Consider the following 18,680-nt stretch of genomic DNA (forward strand, 5'->3'; position numbering starts at 1 on the left):
AGAAGGGAATAACAGAAACGTAAAAGAAACCCGTAAGAAGCGAAAATTGGAACATGAAACGTAAAGGAAGCATCAACTAAACGTTAAAGAAACATAAATAAAAATATAGATAAGTTCTTTGGCAAGCACGAACAAAATATTTGTTGAATGTAAATGGAGCATGATTAGGCAGTCTAGAGAACGTAAACGGAGCATCGAGTTCTTAAACGAACATGAATAAAATTGAAAGGAATGTGCGATTTCAGTGTGCTCTTTTCCGTACTTTTTCATTACATCAATTTTGTATGCTATGTTCACACGATGTGGAAAAATGATAGTAAATGCATTAAAACGGTTCAAAAAATTGTTATGAGATTGTAAATATTAACTGTAAAACATTAAATACTACACTAGATAATTGTTTTTACAATTTGGAAAATTATATTTCATTTTAATAAGCAAATTATTAACATGAAGTTAGTAGTTTTAAATTATATTCACGCTGAATACATCTTTGATGCATTATGTGAACATAGCACACAAAACTTGCGTGATGGAAAAGTGTGGAATAGCACTGATTGGTTGCTTCAATGGCGCATTCTGTATTCCGTCCTATTCTGGACCGTATGATTTCACCTTTAGGATGTATTTAATGAAAGTGATCCACAGGAAGGCTCTTATGATTGGTCAGTACTAATTGCACATTTCGGAAATTCCGCTCCACGGGACAGATAGGAAAACACATTTTAGCAGAACCGATCGGCGGAATAAAGCTATGACTAATCACAAACGCTCCCAATTTCGCATTGCGTCAATTTCGCATCATGAGACTGCACCACCCTAAGATGTAAACTTAAGCCGATAAGCCAATCAAGACATTGCTTTAGTCTATGTAATCTAACGAAAATGGAAGTAACAGTAAAGGGCTCTGCACAATAAAAGGAAGAGGGAACAGAGAACAGAGAATAAGAATTTCAACCTATTAGAAACTGTGTATTTTACAATACATAATTCTGATAGGTTGAAATTCTTATTCTCTGTTCCTTATTCTTTTTATTGTGCGGAGCCCCTAACTTATCCATAACCTCGCAATAAGGATTCAACCGGTAGAAACTCGCCTTATGGAAGTTTACTATTTCTATTTCCTTTAGAGTACGTAGATCTAAAGCAGTATCCTGATTGGCTATCTTCGGCGACTCTGGTGGACTACCGTCTTGATGCTACAAATGCTTCGAAGCATTTTTTGATTGGTCAATTAATAAAATTCTTTCTTCCGATTGGTCAATCAAATGTTTCGAAGCGTTTGTAGCGTCAAGTAGAACGCACCATCTACTATTGTGTAACAGACCTATGCCTTTCATGCCATGTTCTTCTCGGAATCACCATACGCATACGCTATGCTCGCCATTGTTCTGTGTTCGCCATATTTTGCGGAAGAGGTATTCGGAAGAGGATATCATCATTTGTGTGCGCGTTACATTAATATCAATTAATATATTCCATTCGCCATTCCGGTGCATTCAGCTAAAGCACCGTGAAACAGCAGATATTAAGCATTGCGGCGTTCCTTGCCATTGTCGATTCGGAGGTCAATCATTCGCACAGATCAAGACGAGGAACCGTTGGAGCTGGTAAGGTTTATTCAACACTGCGCTATATATTGAGATATTGGGTGCGTTCTAAATTACGCACAAACCGCGTAATTTTCTCTTGTTCACCGAAAAATAAAGAATAAAATACCTTGTACGCTTTATGCGTAATTCGGAACTCGGAACATACATATTGGTACATACTCGCGTCATGGCTCCAAACTGCGTATTTTTACTCGAAACGCGGCGAACACCTCGCTGGGATATTCGTTAATCCGCGCTTTACCGAGTCGTTAGGTCTGTTTGCGTTGCTTGAAATCTCCCAAAATTTTTGGACTTGAAATGAAAAAATCTGTATATATATATATATATATATATATATATATATATATATATATATATATATATATATATATTTTTTTTTTTGGGCGTTGGAAAGAAAGAAAGCGAAAATGCTGAGTATACAAAAAGTGCAAGCAAAGCAAATAGGCCTATTGCCGCTTGTTCTCAGTTCTATTACATTGGATGGAATATAAACTCCATTGCTATCACAGTTTCATAAAGTTGCTGTATTGTATCGACTTATAATTTTTTCTTTTTTTTTTCTAATATATTTAAGTCGTCGTAAGTGACAAAGAAATCTAAATTTGAAAGTTTTAAAAGGACGTTTTAAATTCTGTGTCTTGTTAATGTATATACTTATGATGTATATGGCTATTGAAGGAATTTTCACACAATTCTTTGTACTTCAAATAGTAGGATTAATTTTCTTAAAAGTAGTACCTATAAGAAATATTATCTATTATTTTATATATTTCTTCGGAAGTTTAAGAGATATTTCCCAAATTTTTGGAAGTTTATACCCTGAAGGAAATTTTTGATTGAGTACATATTCAGTTTTGTACATTCGCAATAATTTCTCCAGTTTATTTTGGATACATTCATAGTTTTGTCTGAATAAAAAAATTACATTATTTAAGTGAAAATGACAAGATCACAAGTCCTTAAATGAAGAAATTATTTAAAAAACTAGATGTATGCGTGTACTCAACCAAACCTTTCTTTGAAATGAAAAAGCTATTAAAAAACTGCTATTAAAAATTTCGAAAAAATTTCAAACTATAAGATTGCATTTGAATTCATCATTTTATTCTTGTTTAACATTAAGTGAACGATAAAATAATCAAAAGTTTTTGGGTAGTATTTTTGAACATAGCTTAAGTGTAAAATAACATTCTAAATAAATGTTTTTATACTCCTTTTATACCCGAAAAAAAGATCAATTTTGTTAATATTAAACAATATCATATAATATCTATCATATAATAAATAATCATATAATAAACATTTGCATTGTTTTTGTTACTGCTGTATTTGTATTTTTAAATATTTTAAAATCTAAAGTGCATTTTTGTGTTATCTAAATTATGATACTTATTCAGTAATACAACCTAGATATGTCGGAGGAATTAAATAATACATATCTAAGTACTAGAAATATATAACTTATATTTATTTCTGTCTATTGTATATTGAAATATATATGTTTATATATGTACAAAAAGAAAAACAGTAAAATTAATGTTTGAAAGCTTTGTGAAAGCTTTCCAACAAGCGACATAGATGATATAGTGATCACTTCATCTTTGTTTAACATTAGCGAACAACAAGGATGTAATGATTTATTGTGTCATTTGTGTCTCTTGTTAAAAATCGCCCTACCTTACCTTTTGAATTTGTTTGAAATATTCTGTGCAAAAATTAAAAGTAAGAGTTTAATGGCTTATTATGGTCGAAGCTAGATCTTAGATGCTTTTTAAATACTTTCTATATGAATTATATATTAAATAGTAGTCATTTGAATAGTAGTCAACTGCACGCCGAAGTGGTTTTTCGGATTTATAAACGCAATTAAACTACTATAGTAAATATTACAAATTAAATTGATAAGCAATTTAATAATTTGGTATTTAATCTGGTGTCCTATTAGAAAGATGTTAATGTACTGAAAAACTGTAAATAAATTTATTGCGAAAAAATGCGTAGCTCAAATAATTACATATTTAGTATATAATTCACGTAGAAATTATTTAAAAAGTCAATCAAACAGCTTCAACCGTAATAGACATTAAACTCTTACTTGTTGTATTCACATATATGGTCTTAATAAATCATTAATCAAAATTTTTGTATAATTATTAATGAGTGAAGAAGAATGATTATTTTGTTCTCTTTTTCAGAAATTGAATAAATGTGCAAGTAATATGTACACCAATAACATCGACCCATGGGAACCTGGCTATGGGCCAGAAAGAAGAAGTCACAATTCCGATTATGACTATCGTAGTGATTATGGAAACAACAGATCACCAGAATATTCGGAACATCGTGATCTTGATCATCGTGATAGAGATCATCGTAGCCCGGATTACAGAAATCACCGTGGAAGAGACAGAGATCGCGAAAGAGATCGTTCGAGGGATAGAAGAGACCGTAGCAGAGACGATCGTGATCGCAGCTACAGGGATCGCGAAGATCGTTACGGGAGACAGAGAGATAGGGACTCTGTAGAAAGAGACAGAGATAGAGACAGAGACAGAGATAGAGACCGTTCCAGACGCGATAGGGATCGGGATAGAGATAGGGACCGTAGGGGGAAACGGGAGGATCGGGATCGCGATCGTGACGACGATCATAGCCGAGAAAGTTTGGACTTTGAACACGATCATGGTCGTGCCTATGGTTCGTCCATGGAAGGGATCCACTACAAATCGCAATCGCCCAACAACACTATAATGATACGTGGACTCGCTCAGCATATTACTGAAAATGACGTAGGTTGTCAACTTTGTGGCCTGCTGTAGTGGCCACTCGTGAGCCAGCATTATCGAGAATTGCATCCACTGTTATTATTATGATGTGTGTATCGCAGGTGCGGCAAGATATCCTCAACTGTGGTCTCATGCCTAAGGACATCAGGCTAATACGGAAAAAAGATACAGGTAACTATTACATTGTATTAAAAATTTTAACATCCTTGTAACATCATTATCATGCATCCCAAATGAATTATTATTTATGATATTATTGCGTATCATTAGGTTTATGCAACCTTTAGCGTTTACCAAATTACGTAAAAACAAAAAAATCGTATTCTATAGATTCACAAGAGTTGAGATTTACAAGAGTTTCTTATAAATTGCTACTTATTTAGAGTTTTAAGATTATCATATTTCTTGATACTACTTGTACATATTTCTCGAAATATTATTGGTTTAGCTATTGATTATTAATTATCGATTATAAGAGGTAAGTATAGAGAAATATAGGAGAGAAATTTTGAAAAGAGAACATTAAGCTATTTATTAAAATCACGTGAAACAACTCAAAAGCTTTTTATTACATTCGCTTAATTATGTAATCTATAAAAATTAAAAAAAGATCTTACGTTTTATATTTTAATGGTAGATTCGCGACTGTTTCAGTAGGGATAACTTACATTTATAATTGCTGGAACATATAACAGCTCTTCAGTTAGGATACTCTTTATTATATGTGAAGACATTATTTTAATAATAATATAGCTTTTTTTTATTTCTCTTGTAACATGAAGTTTCAAAGATAGTTGAAAGAAGTCGTTTTAAAATATAATTGCAAAAATATAAATATATGTACGTACAATATTATATATACAGAATGTCTGGTAAGTTTTGACAAAGCGCTCGTGTGTAGATAGAGCGGACTAAACTGAGTCAAAAAGTTCTCTACTATTTTGCAATTTTCGCAATAGTTAACAAGATATATGTACTAATTACTAAAAATTGCTGAACTTTGGTCTTTAATAATTTTTTAAATACTATCAATTTTACAGAAGAAAAATAGCAAGAGACAAAAATTGTTTATTTTCTTGTCATAAAGTTCTGAAAATTTTTTCAGAATTTTTTCAGAATTTTTTAATACAATATTTTCTCATGTTGGTAAAAATAAGAAAAATATGTAGTACTAAAAAGTTGATAAAAAATTCCGAAAAAATTCTTAGAGTTTTATGAGAAGAAAATAAATAATTTTTATCTTTCCGCAGTTAAAGTTGATAGTATTTGAGAAAAAAATTATTGAACACCAAAATTCGGCAATTTTTAATAATTAATGTCTCGTTAACTATTGTGAAAATTGCAAAATGGTGGAGGACTTTTCGATTTAAGTTAATCCGTCCTATCTACATACGAACCCTTCGTCAAAAATTATCCTGTATGTATGTATATATATATATATATACACGTGCGCGCGCGCGCACACAAAATTTTTGCCAATTAATGTTTTAAAAGATTGAATTTTCCTTACTGCCTCTTGAATTTTCCTTGCTTTTATTAAAGCTTCATATTGCAAGTGAAAATAAAATGATATTGTAAATTATTAAAACGATGTCTTACATTAATCTATAAATTGAACTACAGATTATAAACGGTACACGGTGAATATACGTCTGGGTTCGGTTGTCGTTGTCGGCGTTTTTTTTAATTCTCAAAAAGTCTTTACGTCATTCTCGTCTGTTCGCGTAGAAGGGTAAAAAGAAGACTAAGAAATTTTTGTCTCGGTCAGACAAAGATTCGGCGTTTAAAAGAGAGAAAAAAAAATTTCGTAACTTTAAATTATATGCTATCGGTGAACTGTGGTCTCTCGCACAGAATTCGTTCTATTGAAATTTAGGTAAATGAAAAAGGAAAGCAAGCGACGAAGCGAAGAGACACTTCGTTTGAAACTCAGTCAATGGTCGGTGCTGTGATTGCCTGCCCTCTCAGAGTAGAGAAACCCAGGCAAAAACGTGGATTAACTCTGGATATGTGTGTATTTGCTCTGTATAGGTGCTTCGCGAGGTTTCGCATTCGTCGAGTTTAACGCGACTCAGGAGGCCGCACGATGGATGGAGATGAAACAGGTAGAAAGAAGTTCGGTCCAGATACCCAACCGATGCGTTGTTGCACGCGTGCCACCGACTGCCCCGTGGCGGCAAGGCACGGTAACGCAGCCCTCTGGTCCTCCCCGTGACCACGGCTGTGCACCTATAAAAAACTATTTCAATCTACCGTATTTAATTATTTATCTAGGAATCCCCACATATTTTGCCGATTTTTCTTAATCTCGCTCGCAATACTCGCGCAATATTGGATTTAGTTTGCGTTTGTGATTCCGCCGCGTCGCGCGCTTTTACATATCTAAAATTCGCGGACTAACTATAAAGACCGGAGTAGGGTCATTCCAGTTGTTTTTTATATATCGTCTTGATTATAGATTGTATTTTCTACTCGGCACGTTATTTCGAACTACCATTTTTGCTACTCGCGTAATTCGCTTTTTTATTGTATTATTTATATCTTTGCTTCTTACGTTTTGCTTAGTTTTTAATGCAATTGCGAATTAATGTTCAAAGTTTCTATGGAAATTGTGCACGAAAGAATTTTTTATTCAAACATGAAAATTTATTACGCGCAAGCAATTCCCGTGTTACTTGCCTGCACTTTTTTACGAATATTTAAATGACGATTATTTATATATAAAGTCGCGCATGAACAAGTTGATCTGCAAACGGTATGGAATGACCCATGTTAATAAGCCCATGAGGCTTTGTTCGCTGTTTGAGACAGAAAGCTATGAAGTAGAAAACTGTAATTTCGTCAACCAAGAAGAAAGTTTACGGGAAAGAAAAGAGGCCTTAGGAAGACGTTGGACGGGATAACACTGAAATTCTCTGTTTCAGGGAGTGCTGATGCTGCAGGATCAATATCGCGCACTGATGCAGTACAGTATACCGAAAGAGTGCCATGTGGATAAACCGCCAGCGAAGAATACGCAAGATTGGCACTGCGTTAAGGTTCATGTCACAAGTTTGCTCTTTCATAGAATGTGATGTTCATAAATAATTCATTACTGCTTTATATTTATTCTATACAGTGTGGAGCACATAATTTCAAACGACGCGAGACTTGCTTCAAGTGTTCTGCCTCACGAGCGGAGAGCGAGGAAGGTGGGGAAGGTAGCGACGAAATCAGCCCGCATCCCACAAACACTGTGCTTTTACGGGGATTAGACGTATTAACAACTGAGGATTCGGTTCTGCAAGCGATGAAGAATCTGTCATCAATGCCAATACGTAGTATTCGCATTGGTCGTGATTCTCTTACGAACACGTCTAGAGGAGTATGCTACTTAGAGATGGGCAATGTAGTAGATGCTATGTACTTGCATACCGCACTCACAAAACAAGGACTGGTGGTCGACGGCAGGAAGGTGGAGATAACGTACTGTAAACTTCATCAAATTAATAATGCCAACGCGTGGAAGTCGAACGACACTCAACCACAGAGATATACTTTGGACGATGTCGCTCAATTGGCTGAATATAGTGCCAACTTGTATGCTAAAACGCCTGCACAGAAGGCTCATTACCTTCAATATTACACGCAGTACTATCAAAATCAAATAATGCAAGGTTCAGCAATCACATTGCCATCTCTGAATCAAACAGATCGAGTAAACGCGGCCGCAGCGGTAGCGCAATCCGCTATACAACAATTGCAGGCGTCTAGAAAGTTAGGAGGTGAAACCGATGATGTGAAAGGACGACCAACTCCTACAGCACCTTCCAGTACAGCATTAGCGAGTGGAAGGATTCCTGCACACTCCAGCGATGGGAAAATATACTGTGAGTTTCCATAGAACTTTTTTCACTTTTTAAATCTATTTTAGATAAATTGTTTTTTTTTTTAATTGTTCTGCATTTATTATTTTTATAGCTGTACCGGACGTCAGCACTTATCATTATGATGAATCATCTGGCTACTATTATGATCCTAGCACGGGATTATATTATGATCCAAACTCGCAATATTATTATAACAGTCATACGCAACAGTTTCTTTATTGGGATGCTGAATCATTCTCTTATCAACCAGCTAAAGTAATTAAAATAGAATTTTATAAAAGAACATCATATCATATCATTTATCAATGTTTAAAAATATCACAACGAGTATTTTCGTATTGTTTATAGACTACTGCAAGTACAACGCAGGGAGCCACGAGCACGATAACAGCAACGGCAAGTAGTATAGATTCCACGAATACAATCGGCAATCAAGCTTTGTCAGCCGGTAATGCTCAGGAAGCATCAAAAGAGGATGAGAATAAAAAGAAGGACAGCAAACAGGACAAAGTAAAAGTAGCGAAGAAGATAGCAAAAGATATGGAACGTTGGGCAAAGACTTTAAATCAGAAAAAGGAGAACGCCAAGAGTAATTGGAATTCTGAGTTCGCCGGTATGGATGGCAATCAGGGTGTCGGAAGTGGCGCGGCAGACGCAGGATATGCCATTCTGGAAAAGAAAACTATTGCGAATCCTTACCACGAGGATGAAGATCAAAGCGGTAATGGATTGGTAGCTGCTTACGGAGGCGGTAGCGATACAGAGGAGGAGATAGAAGACGTGCAACAGGAAGAGAGACAACATACGGATTGGAGTAAGCTGGCATGTTTACTCTGTAAAAGACAGTTCCCAAGCAAGGAGGGGTTGCTCCGTCATCAACAGTTGTCTGATCTTCACAAACAAAACCTGGAAAACTGGTATCAAGTACGTGGTCTAGATCCCAATGATCCACAGCAGAGAAATAATAAATATAGAGATCGTGCCAAGGAAAGGAGGGCCAAATACGGTGAACCCGAACCACCGCAGCCCAATAAATTGAAGGAGAAATATTTAAAAACTAAGGTAGAGGAGATGTCAGTATCGTATGAGGAGCCTACACGAGCTGGTATCGGGTCCGATAACGTTGGTAATAAATTACTGCAAAAGATGGGCTGGAGCGAAGGAATGGGTTTAGGAAAATCTAATCAAGGTCGAACAAGTATTATTGAAGCAGAGAGGCGCGTCCCTACGGCCGGCTTAGGAGCAAAGACTTCGTCGTATAGCGCACTACCAGGCGATACCTATAAGGATTGCGTGAAAAAGATGATGTATGCGCGATACCAAGAATTGTCTGACACATAATACGTAGGATATGATTAAGATAAATTTTATATATACATATAAGTTCTTGGTACTCCATTTTCCATAGACACATAATTACACACTCGTATTGTTATTATTCGAATAATGTAATAGCAATTTACTGTAACTACACAGTGATAGCCAATTCTTTGGGACTGTTGCGTGCGCCATGTAATATGCATTTTATACATCCTCATGTAAAGTCCCGTTCTCATATGATTCGACGAGTATTTTCTCTCTATAGATAATAAATTTCTTTTTTTTCTGTAATACGGTACACGAATATATAATATGTTGTTAAAATACATATACACATACACATTTTATTTATATAACAGCCGTGTTGCTTGCTGAAAAAATATTTCTGATTCTTTCAAGGATGCATTTTCTGCACGAGATCACTCTATCGAGATAAATATAATTATCGTATCATTGTGCAATGCAATAATATTTGTGTCCTCGAATAAATTATATGTGATTGAATAGTAGTAAAAAAAATTCGCGGCAAACGTATACGATCTTGTTAAAAATTTTCTTTAAATTCTATGCATTTAGCAAGTTAAATTATTTATAACATGAAAAATTTGATTTAACAAGTTACATAAAGTTGTATTAAAAATGAATATCACTACGAACATTATTACATTATGTATTATGCAGAAATATACAAAGTACTACGTCTTGTTTTATAAAAGTATCATTAATAATAGATCAATTTCATACTTCTGTTTAAAAAATACGTGATTGTTACACAATTTCGTTCGATATTTAAATTTCTTTATATATACGCACACGCGCGCGCTTACACACACACACACACACACACACACACGCATGCACGCACGTACGCATTTTATATTTATTGTATTACACGAAGTCTGGCGAGTTCTAATCTAAAAATTGAATATAAAGATATTGATTTTTGCTTATTCTCATACACACGTATATACATTAATTTTTTTTATTACAATTTTTGTCATATTATGAAGGTAATACATTATAATCACTGTGTATATTTCTAATACCATTATTGTAATTTACTCTTATTTTTCTAAAATCATTGTGCGAGATATTCATGTATTAAATAAATCAGGAAATTAATAACTACGCGCAGCGCTATTTTATTTGGATATTGAGAACGTGTGAACTTTTTTGTAACAGATTAAAACTTTATAAACTTATTTGTCTTATTTATCTATACATCCTAAAATTCTTATTCTTGTTCCAAAAATTATTTATGTATCGAATATCATATTGGCAATAATACATAATACATGATTATCAAATCTTTAATCTTTACGATATTTTATAAGAACAAGTAACTCGATTCCACGCTTTAAAAAACTTATCTATATAATTACTACCAATATAAATGTACATATATATCATGATATAAATGTGTTTATGTAATTGTGACATATATAGCTCTTTATTTTATTTTTATCGAATATCAATTCTTATCGGATACTTTTTAGGACTGTTACAAATTTTGAATATGAGAATATATATTAGAAATATATATATTTATGGCATATACCATAATTATATCTGTAAAATTATAAAAATTGAATATTGGAGAATAGAACATTTCAAATTTTGTTTCTTTCATATCTTAAACATAGTAAAAGATAAAAAATTCTGTCTTACATTTTCTAAACATATTTTTTTTAAATAAGTATTATTTTAAATATTCATAATACGTGTACATATGCATATATAATTTTATTTTATTTTTCTCGATCGAACATTTTCCATTTTGTCTCTTTGCTATTATGTTCTCTTTATTTATTTATGTATTTATTTATATATCCATGTATATATTTAATGAATAATAATGAACGTAGATATTGTTTTGAGTAGGAAAATATTTTATTCGATCTGAGCTAAATCTCAATGTTTAATATAATAAAACAAAAAAAATAGGGCTACGAGCCAAAAATTATTATATAAAATAAATGATAATACAGAATATAAAAAAAAATAAAAGAAACAAAAATGTTTTAAGTTAAGAATTTAATATAGAAAGCTAGCAGACATTTCAATCGCGATCGGATCATTTTCAATGTTAAAAGTGTTCTGAGACATAATCATATCGATTTATTAAAATTGACATTATAAGCATTTTAATGATTGACTGCAAGTAACTTTTATTATGCGTACGTTCTTTTTCCGTTATATATTTATTATAAATATGTATATTATGATATTCGTTTTTTTGTTACCAGTGTTAGAGTGAAATAGATAATTTATTATGTTTTTGTTTTCTTTTCCGATTGTAACTATTATGTATGTTTTTAACATTGAAAATGATCCGATCGCGATCGAAACGTCTGCTAGCTTTCTACAGGGTGGGCCATCTATTGGTACGTTTTTAAAAATGCGATCAAATGAGCATACATTGATATTTTTTATTAATTTTTTTTTTGTTGTGAAGCTAAAAGTATCCGCGTCAAGAATGAAAAACGATTTCGTTCATGTGGCTCCCTCTACTGGCCTTACAGTATGCCATTCGGTCACCCCAATTATTAATGACATTTTGGACTACCTCGGCGCCAATTTCACTCAAAACAGTCGTAATATAATGTCATCCACTAACATCCCTTTCTCACGAACTTTCCTCACCAATTTGCGTATAGCTCCTTCGGTGGGTGCTCTATCACGACCCATATTTCTTTTCAAAATTCGTACAGTTTCGGCGACACAGCACTGACTTTGAAAATAAGTTTTTAAAATTTCAAAACGCTCTTCAAGAGAAAACATGTTGTTTCGTGCCGCGGACGGTATGACTAATAAACTGTCAAAATTTCGGGTCTGTAGCTCGTTCGGTGTTGCCATACGACGAAATTCAAAAACGTACCAATAGATGGCCCACCCTGTATATTAAATCTTTAACTTAAAACATTTCTGTTTCTTTTATTTTTTTTTTACATTCTGTGTTATGTTTATTTTATATAATAATTTTTGGCTCGTAACCTTCTTTTTTCTTTATTTTATAAAATTTTATAAGCCTTGTTACTAATTAGATAGTTTAATATAATATTTCAGTGTGAATTTTTAATATATAATATATACATCCAGTTTTGTAAACTGAGTCGATTTAATTTTCAGTTTTGAAATATAGTTCTAAAGTATACTTAAATCACTAGTATTGCTCTCTCTGTCATTATGATTTTTTTATATTCAAAGATACAAAACCCTTAAAATATATATAAATTAAAAATATACTTTTATATTCTGTTTATTCATAATTTATATGAATCTAGATTTCTAGATATGTAAGTTGGTATCAAGCATTAGAGACTGAGCAATCCCTGTTAAAAATTCCAGTTATGTCCAAATAAAAAGTACATACGCTCACATTAGAATAGATATGGACAAATCTTTAATTGGCATAAAATTTATCCAAGTAAATATTAAATCTGGTTATATAAGCATTTCATGATACATAGTTGGATTCTCAGATAAAAATGTTGTCTGTTTACATCTACAATTCCAAATACGTTAAGTATTGCAAGGAATTTACGACGTAAAGTTTACTAGTTTTTTTATCAGGACTTTTTATCAGGAAATAATTTGATTTATATATAAGTATTCTTGTGTGTAAATTAATGATCCATAATTCTTATGGATTTCCCAATAAAAGATGGATCTGTAATTGCATGAAGATTTGTACTCAATTGAAAACAGATAATAAACGGATTTATTCTGAATTATCTGAAACTCCAAATATGCATCGGACAGAACAAGATTCGTAGACAAGAGTTGATGTGGAATATATCTGGAACTCTAAATATTGGGACATAACGGAATTTTCATACAAAAAATTCAACTTAAATTATCTAGAATTCCAAATATGTGTCGGACAGAACGGGATTTGCAGACAAGAGTTTACGTGGAGCTTATCTGGAACTCCAAATGTATTTTGGATAACAGAATTTTCAGTACAAGAAACCATATTTAACCAGATGTCCAAATTCATATATGAATGCTTGGAACTTTTAGCAGAGATGTTAGAAAGTCCCTCTGTTTCATTCACATTTAAGCCTTTGTGTCATGAATTTTTGTATGAAATTGTATGAAATTTTTTGTAATTTTGTACCCGGAAATTTTTTGGATCATTAATTATGAATTAGAAGTCAGAATTTTACAATTCAATCGGCGAATCAATAATTTAAATAACTTTTAATAAAATATATTTAGTATTTCATTATTTATAAAAATAAGTTATTTAGTGGGAAAGGTTTTAATAATGATCTTCAAATTCTCAGATGCAGCGATCAATATACCTAAAAACGAAGTTTTAAATTAACAGCATCATTTTTTTCATTTTTGGTCCATCATACGATTTCGTCATTTTTTATTTTAAAATTTAGAAACTTTAAGACGGTATTCATAGTTAGATCTTATATTTAGGACCGTTTTAAGTATAGTCTTAAGATATCATGAACTAATCAGAGAGCTGTATTAGCATCTTGATTTGTCTCTTAAAATGGCTGCAGAACGTCTATTTTGCAACTATTGGAAGTTTTCTTCGAGCTGATTGGGTTATGCTTTTAGATCAAAAGGAATGGTCCTATCTCAGTACAGAATCATAAAACTGTTGTGTTCTGTTAAACGCAGTCAATAAGAACAAACTATGAATACTGGTCTTGATTTCAGATTCAGACCCAACTGACGATTAATTCATAACCGAGGTTCAATTTATTTATTGTCTTTTTCCAATTTTAGAATTGGAAAAAGATAAGAAACAAGTTGAATCTCGGTTAAGAGTTAACTATGAGTTGTGAAATTAAGGAGGGGGGGAGGAAAGAGGGCCTCTTTCATCAATCTCGGTTAAGTTAACTGACGGTTATATGGGGCTGATTTAGGAAATGGGCATTAGACCCAGTTTCACAACTCATTATTACTTATTATTACTTAAAATAAGTTAAACCTCGGTTAAAAGTTAACCATGAATTGTGAAACTGGGTCCAATGCCCATTTCCATCAATGAGATTAATTTTAATCTCGGTTCTCAACTTTTCGTCTTTTTCCAATCTTTAGAATTAAAAAAAGACAAAGAGTAAATGTGGAAATGGGCCTAAATGAGTCCCACATAACCTCGGTTAAGGTAACCGTCGGTTACCTTAATCGAGGTTGGTGAAAGAAATCCTCAGTGAATCAAAAAATCCCTATATCATTATAAGAGATATTCAAACTATTTATTGTATTTGGATTTACAATAGAAAATATCAATTTTTTCCATATTTTTCAAGGTTTACTATAGATACTAATTTATAATAATAAAAAAAAAAAGTACAGAAAAAATCTGAAAATTGTGAAAAATACTTTATTGTCTTATTTTATTTGTTTTAATTGAGTACCTAAATTGTTGTTTTGATATTGATAATAGTTTTAAAAAATGTATTAAAAAATAATTTTAATAAAATAACATCAATTTTAATTACTTGTTTAACTAGAATGATTAAGCAAATAAAAATTTATGGTTATATTTTTTAAAATTATTCATTTATTTATGTTCTAGAGATTCCACGAAAACAAAATATCTACTTAATTCGAGTCAAGAAATTCATAAAAATAATTAAAAACTAAGCGGAAAAAGGTAAGACTTTCGTGACACAAGGGATTAATTATATACATACATATATAATATTGTACAGTATCAAAAATCTAGAAACGGTCTTGAAAGCAAATTTTTGCAGAGGGAAATCTGAGAGAGAGAGGCCATGACGGTCCAAAAACCTATAATATCGCAAAATGCTACTGCGTACTATCACCTTCTGAAGAAGTGGATGTTAACTACACAATAATATACACCTTTTTGTGATGTTCCTAATGGAAATAAATCGCTGAAATCGTTAAAATCTCTATTAATTTGATAGATTTTAGTTATTTCAGCGATTTCAAACTATCTATTCTGGATAATATTTGTCAAGATCAAGATCATTAGAGGTTGCACCTCTTATTTTCATTTTTACGTAAAAATGAATTTTTAGTGCAAAAATGCAAATGATAGGAATAATCTTCAATGGGCTTGGCCTTGAACAAATGTTATTCAAAACATGACCCTGAACAATATTCAAGAGGTTTTAGCCATCGGTTGGACAATGCTAATGTCGTTGGGTAATGCTAATGTCGACGATACGATAACTTCCAAACTTTATAATTTGAAAAGTACTTAATTAAAAATAACTTTATTACAATGTTTTAAAAAGTTCTTGACATCAGTTATTAAATTCTGGCATCAAAAATAGGGCATTCCATAAAAAAAAAATCAACTTGACCTTGATCTGACCTTGGCGATGCTACTCAAGGTTAAACGGATGATATCAGTGAATAAACCTTTTTAAATTCTACAACTTTTGTTGGAAACATTTTTCCCAAAAATGCTTTTCTTTTGAGATATTCGACCGTTTCCAAACTTTTGATACACTCTGTACACTCTGTACACGCACGCACGCACGCACGCACGCACGCACGCACGCACGCACGCACGCACGCACGCACGCACGCACGCACGCACGCACGCACGCACGCACGCACGCACGCACGCACGCACGCACGCACGCACGCACGCACGCACGCACGCACGCACGCACGCACGCACGCTCGCACGCACGCCCGCACGCCCGCACGCACGCACGCACGCACGCACCTATATGCAATATCGATTCTTATAATAAAATCTCATAACATAAAAAAGAATTTATATCTAAAGTAGAAGTATCTAGGAACAATCTCAGTACAAAAAATACTACGCTCTATTATAAATTACAACATAAGGACCAGAACTTCTTTGGATGAGATATTACATGATCAAATATTACAATAATGTACTTTCTATGTATGTGAAAATTTGTACCATTAAATAGTTGCAACTCTTTTATATGGTAAATATCACAAAAATATAAAATTAAATGATGTAATGCAGTGACAATACATTTGAATATCATGTGTCTAAATGGTATTGCCTTTTCTTATGAGCTTTTAATGAGCCCAAATAAGAAATATATCTGATAATTACAGTCTTTAACTCTTATCAATAATATAATATGTTATTATATATTCTTTTTATATCTGTGTACAATCTGTTAATTAATTATTATTACTGTTGTCATCATTGTGTGCTACCAATACTATCGAAAAAAAATTAATCTCACATACAAGAAAATATTTGTTGCAAGTTTAATTGTTCAAACTCTTAATACACAAAAATGGTTAAAAAAATATTCTTGCAAAATTTTTAATCATAATGCTCTATCACAGCATGCTAAAACAATTATACATATTTTGAATAGCTTTAATGTACTTTGTATAAGATGAAACTTTTCGATATTAAAAAATACGTAATGCGCTATGATAATAACTTATATGGTCAGCATTCATTTTTAAAATAAGATATATATATATATATATATATATATATATATATATATGAATGATAATATTAGATAAAAAAATACTTGTAAATTATACATCAGCTAAAATCCAAGAATATAATGGTCGCAACTGATGATTTAATACTCTGTATTCTAGATTGCTCAGTCCATCAGTATCATATCTTCGAGCGCCGCTTTCCAAATTTGCGAATCTCGTAGTACTGGGAGATTCTTTCTTATGTGTCAGCATATAATACTGTGCTACATCAGGTCCAAACCGTGTGACCTGTAGAACAAAACCAATTATATAACTTGAATTACTTGAAAAAATAAGAATTGACACTGATTTAAATCGACAAAACCTGAAAACCTCTAGATTGTAAACGGCTGTAGAAATCATCATCTTCTCCACCCCAACCATAGAACACATTGGAAAACCCATTTACTCTTTCAAATTGCTTCCTCGTCAATGCTATTGCGCCTCCAAACAGGCCAGTATAAGGTAGATTGTATCGAAAAGTATTTACACTTGAGCTCATATGCCTAGGCATTTTGGTGCATGCGTAGATGTTATCAGGATTCTGTGGTATTAAGTCGATATCTTGGAAAATAAAACAATGGAAATCATTGATCTTAGTGGCCTCGGCGTAACCAACATTGAAAAGCTTAGCGCGATTGAAATCGCGCATTGGACTCTGCTCAATTACAAATATCCGATAATCCAGATTCTGCGACTGCAGGAAGGGATGTATATAATTCATAAAAATGGCAAGCTGACTCTGTCGGTTGCGATAGGGCAGTATAATAGCCACGTTGAAGAGAGGATGGCAATTAAGTGGCTTCCACTGGCCGCCTGGTAAAATACCGAGGCGACGTGCCATCACCACTGGGTCCTCCCTGGGATGCTCCTCCGGATAGAATAACTGGGAGAACCGTTTATCGCTGATGGAAATCACACAGGAGTTGTCTCTCGGTGGATATGATCTCTCCATTTCGCCATAGATATTTTCCGCCTTAATGAAAGGATAGTGAGAAGCAAATCGTGCCGGATGAAGACAATAGCACAGCAAGAGTGTCATCGTTACGGTGCAGGACAGTCCACGCGCGTGATTCAGGAAAAGTATCTTCAAAATACTGATCAAGTTCTTCATACTTCTAACCTATATATGTGATAGACCGCCGATAAACATACCAGTCGAAGGAAGTGAGTCTCAGACGAGTCGTATTTGCGATATTTGCGCTGTAATCTTTGATTATCGAACGGGCATTTTCACGTGTGTGCTCGTCGATGACGCTGTAGAAGAGCAAAATTCACATCTTTTTCGTAGAATCACCTGGAGCAGAGGTGATTGACAGTTGCAGATGACGTTCTTCTCCTTTTGCTCCTTTATATGACCGACGTCCGACGTGACCGACGTCTCGTCGGTCTCGTTTCGGACTTGACTAACACCTATAGAAAAGGCCTCTCCACTGAAATTGTGACGTCATCACTAGTAGGCCGAGGCTTGGCTGACTTGGCTGGCTTGGCTGTCGCCAAATAGCGTACGCGCTATATGGCGGTAATATACAAATTGTATGTTCGAGTGAAGTTTTTCTTTCACGTTTTTTATGAAGATGCACAAATATTTTATTAATCAGGTTAATAAAGAAATGATAAAGAGTGATAAAGGGATTAAATTTAAAGAAAATTAT

The 18,680-nt window shown here is 33.2% G+C and overlaps 2 protein-coding genes across 2 annotated transcripts; one reads left to right on the forward strand and one right to left on the reverse strand.

Annotated features, from left to right (window-relative positions):
• The first annotated feature begins 1,322 nt into the window (after positions 1-1,322).
• LOC105147677 (RNA-binding protein 5) lies at positions 1,323-10,790 on the forward strand. Its single transcript, XM_011058851.2, has 8 exons — positions 1,323-1,610; positions 3,809-4,402; positions 4,501-4,570; positions 6,431-6,504; positions 7,324-7,437; positions 7,518-8,268; positions 8,360-8,523; positions 8,617-10,790. The coding sequence occupies exons 2-8, from the start codon at positions 3,833-3,835 to the stop codon at positions 9,607-9,609; spliced, it is 2,736 nt and encodes a 911-aa protein (XP_011057153.2). The 5' UTR covers positions 1,323-1,610; positions 3,809-3,832; the 3' UTR covers positions 9,610-10,790.
• A 1,207-nt stretch (positions 10,791-11,997) lies between these two features.
• LOC105147678 (beta1,4-N-acetylgalactosaminyltransferase B) lies at positions 11,998-18,542 on the reverse strand. Its single transcript, XM_011058852.2, has 2 exons — positions 17,351-18,542; positions 11,998-17,274 (listed from the first exon to the last, which is right to left on the reverse strand). The coding sequence occupies exons 1-2, from the start codon at positions 18,137-18,139 to the stop codon at positions 17,080-17,082; spliced, it is 984 nt and encodes a 327-aa protein (XP_011057154.1). The 5' UTR covers positions 18,140-18,542; the 3' UTR covers positions 11,998-17,079.
• Positions 18,543-18,680: the final 138 nt, after the last annotated feature.

This window comes from Acromyrmex echinatior, chromosome 5, assembly GCF_024713525.1.
Source record: "Acromyrmex echinatior isolate Ae372 chromosome 5, ASM2471352v2, whole genome shotgun sequence".
NCBI lineage: Eukaryota > Metazoa > Arthropoda > Insecta > Hymenoptera > Formicidae > Acromyrmex > Acromyrmex echinatior.